General features: G+C 41.3%; 1 protein-coding gene across 3 annotated transcripts in view; it reads left to right on the plus strand.

The window, feature by feature from the left end:
- HS6ST2 (heparan sulfate 6-O-sulfotransferase 2) overlaps window positions 1–10,525 on the plus strand; it is a 270,388-nt gene that overhangs the window by 233,306 nt on the left and 26,557 nt on the right. The window contains exon 4 of one of the 3 annotated variants that reach the window (XM_031445974.2): window positions 1,582–1,668. The exons of the other annotated variants lie outside the window; for them this stretch is intronic. Coding sequence (XP_031301834.1) covers window positions 1,582–1,668 — 87 coding nt within the window. The remainder of the gene's footprint in view (window positions 1–1,581; window positions 1,669–10,525) is intronic. 3 annotated transcript variants of the gene reach the window in all.

A 10,525-nucleotide genomic window follows, 5' to 3' on the forward strand; every position in this document is an offset into this window, starting at 1 on the left:
CGGTTATGGAGTTCTTTGCTAGGAAGGCAGCATGGATGGGGGTTGGGGGGCAGCGCTGCATGAGTTCCTCAGCCCCAACTCCGGTGCAGCCTGTGAGCTGGTGAGTCTGTGAGCAACACAGGGAAACGGTCCCCATGCTGTGCAGGAATCGCAGTGCTTTGTCTCAGCGGGCTCCTGACACCTCCTCTGGGACAGAATGTGTGCCCACTCTCTCCAGAGTCACCCATGCCAGCAGAAGGCTCGGGGCTCACCTTGGTGACTCCCACTGCGAAGAACTGCTTTTTGGCTCTCCTGGACACTGAATTCTACCTGTGGGAACTTCTGCTATCTGTCTGATTAGCCCTTTGCCCACACACATCAGCATTACGTTTGCAATCACCAGAAACTACGATTATCTCTTGTTCCAATCACATCCACGTTGCCACTTCAAGCTGATGGATGCTAGGCAGAATATCTTTTGTGACCCCCCCACCTTACCCCACCTCACAACTGAATACAGCTACTTGCAAGCACTCATTTCTGAGGGATTTAAAAGATTCGTAAATATCCAGAAAGCTCTTTGACACTCTCTGAGACAATATTCTATGCCTTTGGAAGGCTCTATTATACTCATTCAAAGCCAAGATATGCATTTTTCTTTTTTACCTTCACTTTTCATAAAAGGTTATGCTGACGTCGATCTTACTAGCAAAAAAAAAAAATCTCTCTGATGAAATCAGGATAAATAATTCCACACATCGTCAAGTGGCGAGAAAGTCTTTGAATTGGTTTCCATGGAAATCTGAGGATGAAGTAAAGTAATAATTTCAAGGCAGAGCAGCTGAATGGAAGATAATGGTAAAAATAGTTTGATAAAGAAAATAGAATAAAGTAATCAAGAAGACCCCAATCAATTATTCCTTTTTGTTTACCTTCTAGTGATTAATTGGTCTGCGTTTATTAACCTGATGAGATTAAGCAGACCTTCCTAGTGATTTATTTCGTAATTGTTTCCAGGGTTTGACATAAGCTGTGGAGTTATTGAAGGTGGAGATTTAAATTCAATTACTCATGAAGCAGGTGGTGCTTCTCCTGAAAGAATATCTGAATTCACGGCCTTCCCATGTTAACAATATGAGTGAAAATTATTAATTCATCCGATAGTATCTCCCAAAGACTTTTAGAAGTCGTTTGGCCTCCACATACTTCACTAAAAAGTCAGCAGCTTCAGAACTGAACTTGGAATACAGAGAATCCAGAGACTGGAAAGAAAGGATTTTATGGTAAAGACTAGTTATTTTTATACATTTTTTTTTTTTTTTGGCCAGACCCTCCCTTGGGGCCAGGGCTGTGGTGCTGTCATTAATGCTATGCACCTGCTCCAGCTTTGAATACCAAAAGAATAGCTGCCTTTGAACTTGACCAGTGGTTCCCACTCTCAGTACCTTTGATGGGCAGCACTGGATAAGATCATGCTCTAAGTTGACAGGCCAGAGAGAAAGAGAGAGAGGCACCTTGAAAGTCTTTAAATGAAATGACTAATTTCTTTTTGTCTCTGTGGTCATTGTTGTATATATTTTTCTATTCTTTCTGTGGGTATAGTAAAGATAGACGGGGTTCTGCAAATATTAATCCAGGCGCCAACTCGCCATCATCCACAAAGGCCCGGAACACACCTAAGAATGGGAAGTAAGTGAAAAGTTCCCCCGTGCATCTAACACAGCTATCGCAAAGCCATGTGCTGTCCTCATTTTGTCATTCATTCATACTCATTCAGAGATGTGCGGAATGCCGTCTGTGTGCTTCGCAGTGGGCTGCTCACTGGGGAATTTAAATGAGTAAGGCATGTGGCGGGGATATTGGGTGCATGAAGGACTAAAGAAAGGGGAGGAGAGGGATGGGGAAGTCAGGAGACGACTTCGGGAAATAGCTTTTAGGGCTAATTGTGAAGGGCAAGGACTTACAGTGATGCAAGATTTGGACTGTGAGTTTCATAAATTGAAGAAAGAAGATGCGGCAGCACTGATCAATCATTTGATGATTTGCCAAATCTATGAAAATCAGTCTTTGATCTGTACACTAAGATTTTGCGCTGATTTAAAGGAATCTGGAAAACCATTCCATAAATGTCCTGGTTTGAGTACATTTGCATTGTAACCATATCACTGATTTACACCATATGTGTTCTTCTCCTAGTGACTAACATGTACCATGTCCAACCTGAAACTGTCTTTTTGGTATTGCCAATAGTTACATTGGCTGAATACTGGTGATGTTAGATTAACCTCTTTTGGCTGATTCCAGAAAACAACACTGGGTGAACTCTCCCTTTGGATTCAGCTGAGCATGGCAGTCTCTGAAACAGTGTGATCCCATGAGGTAACCTGCCTCCAGTTAGGCGCTCCCCCTTCTAAGCGGCCGCAGCCCTCTGGTAAATGACTCGGGTCCTCTTGTAAGCTGTCTCTCTCAGGGCTGGGGGGCATTGCGATGGGCAGAAGTACAGCCCCAAAGGAGCACCCAGCCTGCATCTGGGAGAAGATGAAAGATGCCTTCATCATGCTAAACACTCCAATCTAGCAATAAGCTATGTCACTACATGGCTTTGCCATGAAAGGTGAACTTGTAATTGTCATGCAGCGGGTATTCAGCACTGGACCATAAATGCTGCACTTTGAATATGATCTTATTTTCTATTCCCAAAATGAAAGATCTGTTGACTGCCTTTTTATTTTCTCTTCTCCTTCTGAATACCATTTCAGGTTTACATATAAAGTTGAATGTGGGCTATCTCAGAGAAATATAAAAAGCAGTGGTGAAGGCATAAGACTAAATCTCAGAGCTGTTAGAACTCATTTCAGTTATTTATCGTGGAGTCCCCACAGTCAAAACACCGTATAAATTATGGAGAAAGGGAATTGATGTACACATTCCCAAGCAGCGGAATGTTTCCAAATTAGCCCCAGTTCATCGTCACCATGCGCTCTCAGTTAACAGAGACGGCATTGGAGAATGGCTTTGAACTCCAGGCTTGCAGAAACACCAGGCCCTGTCTAGGCACCTGATACACACCTGTCCTGCTGACAACTGCAGGGCACAGTGTCTGTTGATTAGACCCTGGTGTATAATTAGGGATGCTTGTGATGACTGTTGTGCTTTGAAAGGGGCATTGCTTTGTTGCTTTCGGCTTTGCAGGAACCCAGTCTCTTACCTTTTGAGTGGAGAGTCTCCGTGTGCACCCCAGAAGGAGCCGCTGGGAGCACTGGAGTTAAGATGACATAGAGAACGCACACCTGCTACCATACCCAGGCTGTTAACAGTAGGAGGCCTGCATAAATCCACTCTTAAGTCGATAAACACGATCTTACATCCCACTCGCTGGATTTGGACACTTCCCAAGCTTCTGCCGCAGTGAGGGCCTCCCTCTTCGCACCTTCGGAGCTAGACATCTTTTATCTGCCATGTACGTGACTCACAGGTTGAGCTAGTTCTTTTCGATGCTTCACTCTTTTTGTTTATTATTAATGAAGAATAAAAAGTTCTCCAAGATCCAGTAGTCTCTTCAGGGATACGTCTTTCAGGTTTCCTTTCTCTTCTCTCCCATCAGTTTGCAGGAGGTTTTTTTTATTATTATTATTATTATTCTTTCTCTGCACATTTTCTCCTTTCAAGGATATTTTTGTTAACAGGAGCAGTACAGACCTTCCATGAATCTGGTGAGACTATCTGGGGGCATTTTTTTCACACTTTCTAGAGCAGTGTCTATCACTGTCTTAGGCACATGAGCTATAGTTCAGAGAGAGCAGTTATTTCATTGGTTTGGGACTATGTGGTGGTGAGGGAGAGGGGTAGGTGGATTTCTGCTCCCGCAGGGCTCTTCCCCACGGTGCCTTGTCACAACAGTCAGCACTGAGGGTCAGCGCTGTTCTGCTGGGTTTTCTCCTGTTTTTTGACCTGGTGACAGTGGGATAGAGAGCAGTTTTTAAGAGCTCCTCCCTGTGATTTCCTCTCTGTTATTTTCCGGCCAGATACAAGCTGGGAGACAGAAGGTATATTCCTTTCTTCTCTGAAAAGAAATTGGTCTCCTTTTTTTTGGAAGGAAAGTCAAGCTGCCTCAAATATACATCATGGCTAAAAATAATAACAACTAATATGTGTTGAGGGAGGGCTCTGGGCCAGCCTCTGTCCCAGGGGGCACTTGTTTTGTCTCATGAATTCTCACCCACCAAAAGCTCGTGAAGTAGGCACTATTATTATTTCCATTTTATAATGAGGAAATTGAGGCTTGGAGAGGATACTGTGTGCCTAAATGGGGTCTCCAAATGAATAATTTTGGTAAAACCATTCCTTAGCACCCATAACAGTAATAATAACTAAAATATTTCAAGCTTTTACTTTGTGCCATTGTGCCAGACCCTGGGGCCACATAGACAGACACAAGATACAACAGGTGCCCTCAGGGAACTCATAGTCTTAGTAGAGGAGAGACAGGATGACGAGGTGGTGTTAACAGTGAGGCAGTTACAGGGTGCTATTGGAGCCAACATAGTCGCCCCTAAGCAATGCCGGGGTTTGGGTGGGGAAGACGTCATGGGGGAGTATCACTGAAGGCTTCTGAGAAGTGACCCTTGAACCATTTACTTTTCTCCACTTAAGGCTAGGACAGAAGAGGAACATACAAATTAGTCACTAACATGGGCAGAGTCCTCTAATGTTGATAAAAATGTGGATTAGGTCAAAGCTGAAACTAAATGGCCAATTCTGCGTTTTCCCCCCAACTTCAATCAATTTGGGGCCAACTGCCAGGCCACGTAGCATGCTGAGTAGATTTAGAAACCTACGGCTTGAGAGTTATGTCAGATCTGCTTGCTCTGTTTCATTGCCTGGATCCGAAGCTGGGTAGCCTGCCCTCTGTTTCCGGGAGGAACAGACGGAACGGGATATGTCTGAGCAGTAGAGCCAGACTACCCTGGCAGTCACTTTCAAGGAGGTACACGCAGTTTCTTCTATGCCAATGGTGAGCCAAATTGACAGGACAGAAAAAAAAAATTGCAGAGCCATCCTGCTGAGATCCGGAAGCAGAGGTTTTGCAGAGGTTGAGCGGAGACCAACCAGACCCAGCCGCCATATTTAACGTCACATTTGGTTCCATCTGGTAATGTGGATCTGTTCTTCTGTCTGACACATCAGGCCACAGTCACAGTCAATCCTTTCGCTGATCTGTTGGGTTATTCCCAACAAGCACTTAAATTGTCAAGGCTGAGCATACATGGTAGCCATAAGAAGCCGTTAAAATTTTTCGTTTTATGAAAATTTTCAGTACATTGTCACACACATGAGACCAACTCTTCTGCTAAGCAGATAAGGACCCAAAAAGGGTCAGTCACTTTCCCAGAGTCATGCAACTTATTAGTAACAGAGGCTAGCATAGAATCCATGCTCTTTCTGCTACAACTTATGCTGTAGTTCTGCTCCCAGAAAGCAAGACACTTTGTCCAGTCACACCAAACGAAGCTTGGAGCCGGGTCTCAGGATGTTCAGCTGAATGCCATGCCCTTTGTATACCACAATACCAGTGAGGGTGGATTCTGTCAGCCTCTGTGAAAATGGAGACTTGGGGAGAAATTAGAATCACTCCATGTAAAAAAATGTAGCAGTAGTGATGATGAAAGGAGATAGTGTACACTTTTCAAACACTTGACTTTTTCTCCAAAATAACATCATTCCAGTTGTGTTTGGACAGGCACCCTTTCTCAATACTATTGTTGGGCTATCTCAAGCCTTTAACACAACCCTTCATCAAGAAAGCAGGAAAGAGAACTTGTAGATTACTACAGCTAGTCTCCCTCAAATCAGCCAACCAAGGATGAGGGGGTGTGTGTTGGGGGTGTGTTTGTGTGTGTGTATAACATTCAGACGCATCAATTTAAAAATTAGATTGCAGGCAGTTGCAGATGATGATGGAAATCAATCAATCCTCTCAGCCTGAGGTATTTTTCACATAGGCTCAGGTTATGGAAAGACAAGGACCAAGGTCAACTTTCAAATATTAGTGAAGGCTATGAATTTTACAGTACCAGGGAAGAGCACCCCAGCACAGTGCCTGGGAAATGATACCATAAATGTTGAATTAAGTTCCATAAATGTTGGCTTCAATGAATTAAGGTGGGGGAAGGAGGGAGGCTAAAATGGAGGGGAAAAAATACAAAAGGGAATATGAGATGGTCAAGTCAAACCTTGCTCACTTTACAAATCTACCCAGAGCCGACCCTCGTAGCACGTGTCACGGGGAAGACTGACTCCAGCCTGTTTTTGCCAAAATTGTCTCATAACGAACAGACCTGTTTATCTATTCAGCAGTCTCTCGATGAGAGCAGTCGAGAGCACGTGACTTCATAAATGTGCTAAACATACCAACGGTCCTTTGTTTTTGGTGTGTAGGCGCCAAGTGAAAAGCATTTCTGCTTTAGAAAGAAGAGGTGGATTCTTGCTCATTCCGTATGGATTCAGAGTGGTGCAGTCTCATGTTCAGATGCAGTTGTTTACATGTGCATTGCTGAAGTCCAAGTCCTGCAGAACGTGGTTTCATGATTATATCGTTTCCTTTCATTGAGAACCACGTATTTTTGGTAAGACAGTAGATAGCAATTACCGTTAAAACCCCAAGTTTTGCCTGCATGTGAAAGTGTGTGTGTTTGTGTACTTTCACTTCAAAATAGTGATATGCTGTGTGAGCATAGCGATTATACAGCCAAACATTCAAACTTTTCAAATAGTCGCTGTAGTTTCATGTGATGATGTCAGTAGTGCCTTAGTTCAGCTGTTAGACTAAGTCTAATATCACAAAGGCTTGTGAAAAACCAAAGCCCCAAACTGACTGATTTCTTTGTCTATCTCTCTCTCTCTTTCTTTCTGTCTACCTCCCTCTCCCTCTCCTTCCCTCTCTTTAGTTGCTCCTTTGTAGAAAAAGACAAATGACAGAAACATAAACCCATGTAAGACTGTAGTCCTAAAAACGACTTCCACGGGCATGTGCCTGAGAATCAGTACATGTGCACTGATTCCCCATCCACCATTATTCCCCATCCAGGATAGTGAGAGACCTTTGGTCACAACAAAAAAAGTCAAATCTTATCCCAGAAAGTACAGTCATTAATAAGGCAGGAAAGTAGCATAAGACATTTGAAAAGGACTTTTAATAACAAGGAGTAAATGGCACATAGGTTTGTCATGTTTTGGGGTTTCACCTCAGGCTAACCAGCTGTAGCATGGGGCTGTTCAAAGATCTCTTTAAATAAAGTAATCATGCAGCCTCGTGTGTATTTCAAAGGACATCAGCTTTGAAGTCAGATAGGCCTGGACTTGAATCCTGGCTCTATCACTGACTAATTTTGTACCTACCTCATTGGGCTATTGTGAGGATGAAATATCATAATCCAAGTAAGGGTCACCTAGAGCCTGGCATGCGACAAGGGCTTAATAAATGTCAACTAATGATTATGCTTGCTTCAGCTGCCAACAAACTGTGGCTGGGGACACTGTGACCTGGCCAGTATGATTCTGACCAAATAAGAGTTCTGGTTGGTGCAGCTTGCCTGGTTATCTGCTTTGCCAGTTCCAGAAATGGAGAAGCAGAATACACAAACAATGGCAATACATAAACAATGCCCACAGATTGAGACAAGAAATTACTGGAGGATCCAGGAAGAAATAGTCCAGTCATGGAAATATTTCCAAGTGGGTACACATGCATCTCTGTATCTCTGTGATAGTTAGGATGTAGAGTATACTGGCTAACATAATAAATTCCCCCAAAACTTCTGACTGTTCATGTTGGTCATGGTCTTATAGCTTAGTCAAGAAGAGTGAGTGTTCTACCAGAAACAGACTCATAGATATAGGAAACAAACTTAGACTTACCAAAGGGGAAATGGAGGAAGAGAGATAAATTAGGACCTTGAGATTAACAGATACAAAACTATTATATATAAAATAGATAAACAACAAGATCTTACTGTGAAGTACATCAGTACCTTGTAATAACCTATAATGAAAAAGAATATGTAAGGGGATATATATGTATGACTGAATCACTTTGCTGTCCACCAGAAACTAATACAACATTGTAAATCAACTATACTTCAACTAAAAAAAAGAAAAGTGTTCTGCTAATGGAGCCTTAGAAAGCAGGAGCCATTTTTCTCCCTTATCGCCTGCCACACAAAAATCACAGACTCAACATGCTGCTCTCTAGAACAAGGGTCCTCAATAGCTCTTTTTTCCCCTCTGTGGCATACATGGTTAAGAATGCTCATTTGCATTTCTCTGGTAGAGCTCAAGTTTCCCAGGTGCTGGCTGGAATTCCACTCCTCTCCCTCTCTCTTGAGAAGGCCCAGGAAGGCAAGGAAGAGTGATGGTAGACAGGACTCCTCCAAGTAACAAATCTCTCTCTCTGTCTCTCTTTCTTCCTCCTCCTTCCCTTCCTGCATCATCCCCTCATCTATCCATCTCTTAATACTCCATCTGCCCTTATACACCAATATGTTTAGCTCTCAGCCCAGCTCTTTTTGAGCTGAAGGAATTACAGAGGCAAAATCAACGGCAGCCTGTAATGCCTCTAGGCCAAATCTGTTGTTTTTCAGACATATAACCAATTAAACATGGCCCACTATGGCTTGCAGTACTAACAGAGTATGGAAACACAGGGCAAAACTGACATGCTTTCCAAATAATTGCTGTAAATCCAACATTGAATAAAAATCTGGAGTTTGGAGCATTTAAATGTAGAGTAGAAATTTTTAATTTGATGAAATCCAATTTACCATTTTTTTCTTTTCTGGATGTTGCTTTTGGTACGTATCTCAGCAATCTTTGCCTAATCCAAAGTTGCAAAGGTTTTTGCTTATGTTTTCTTCTAGATGTTTTATAGTTTTGGTTTTCCATTTATGGCAGTTATCCAATTTGAGTTAAGTTTTGCACATGGTGCAAGGTAGGGATCAAAGTTTTGTTTTGTTTAACATATGCATATCTAGTTGTTCCAGTAGCATTTCTCAAGAAGAATATCCTTTCTCCATTGAACTACCTTGGCACCTTTATTGAAAATCAATTTTATATATATATATATAGACATATATACACACATATAGATAGATAGATAGATATAGATATAGATAGATAGATAGATTCTTAATTGGTCAATATTTTATCCTTATGCCAGTTCTGCACTATCTTGATTACTCTAGCTTTATAATAAGTTTTGAAATCAGATGGTATGAGTCTTCTAGCTTCATTCTTCCTTTTCAGTGTTGTTTTGGATATTCTAGGTCCTTTGCATTTCTATATGCATTTTAGCATCAGCCTGTACATTTCCGGGAAAAGAAAACAAAACCTGCTAAGATTTTGGCAGGGATGGTGTTGAATATATATATATATATATATATCAAATTTGGGGAGAACTGACATTGTAATAATATTGAGTCTTACTAACCATGAACATAGTTTATCTCCCCATTTATTTAGATCTTTAATTACATTCAGCAATGTAGTTTTCAGTGTGCATATTCTTCCTGTCTTCTGTCAGATAGATCCCTAAGTTTTTCATACTTTGGAGGCTATGATAAATAGTAGCCTTTTATTTTAACTATTAATTATTTCTTTCTAGTATATAGAAGTATAATAGTAAATAGATTTTATGCCGTGCAAACTTGCTAAGCTCACATATTAGTTCCAGGAGCTTTTTTGAAGAGTCCATTGGATTTTCTACACAGACAATTATGTCATCTGTGAATAAAGGCAGTTTTATTTTTCTTCTTCAACATGTATGCCTTTTTTTCTTGCCTTATTGCACTGGCTAGAACCTCTAGTAGAGTATAGAATAGCTATGACTTATTTGATGTGTAAATAATTCCCACCCATTTAGCTTTGTGAAAAGATGCATAAAAAACAATGGAGAGATAGCTGAACAATGGAAGTGTCCTCTAAAGATGTTATACTGGGGACAAATGATTGATCACTGCCTTTATCAAAAGGCCAAAGCTAGATTTCCAAACTACTGCACAAAAATTTCTTCAGAAAAAAGTAAATACTATTCATGAGGAGGAGGAGGATACCAAAAAGCAAGAAGCAAATGAAAAATAGACTCTAAATTTCATAGAATCACATACACTCTTCCCATTATTCTCATTCTCTCATTTGTATTTTCTCCCTCTCTTTTCTCTCCCTTCTCCCCTCTCTTCACTCCTCCCTTTCTCCCTCCATGAGTTCTTTAAAAGAAACAGTATAGCATAATGGTTAAGATGGCAAACTTTGGAGGTCAGTTGCTGCTTTAAAATCCCAACACTTGCCTGGACAAGTTTCTTAATCTCTCTGTACATCAGTTTCTTCACTTGTAAAAAGGGGCTACTAATAGTGTCTGCTTCATAGGATTTTCTTAAGGATTAAATTCTTCATTTACCCCCAAATTTTATTGATTGCTTATGAGATACCAGGTACTATTGTAGGTTCTGGGGACATAGCAAAGAATGAAACAGACAAAATTCCCTACCCTCAT

The sequence above is a fragment of the Camelus dromedarius genome, chromosome X (assembly GCF_036321535.1).
Source record: "Camelus dromedarius isolate mCamDro1 chromosome X, mCamDro1.pat, whole genome shotgun sequence".
Lineage (NCBI taxonomy): Eukaryota > Metazoa > Chordata > Mammalia > Artiodactyla > Camelidae > Camelus > Camelus dromedarius.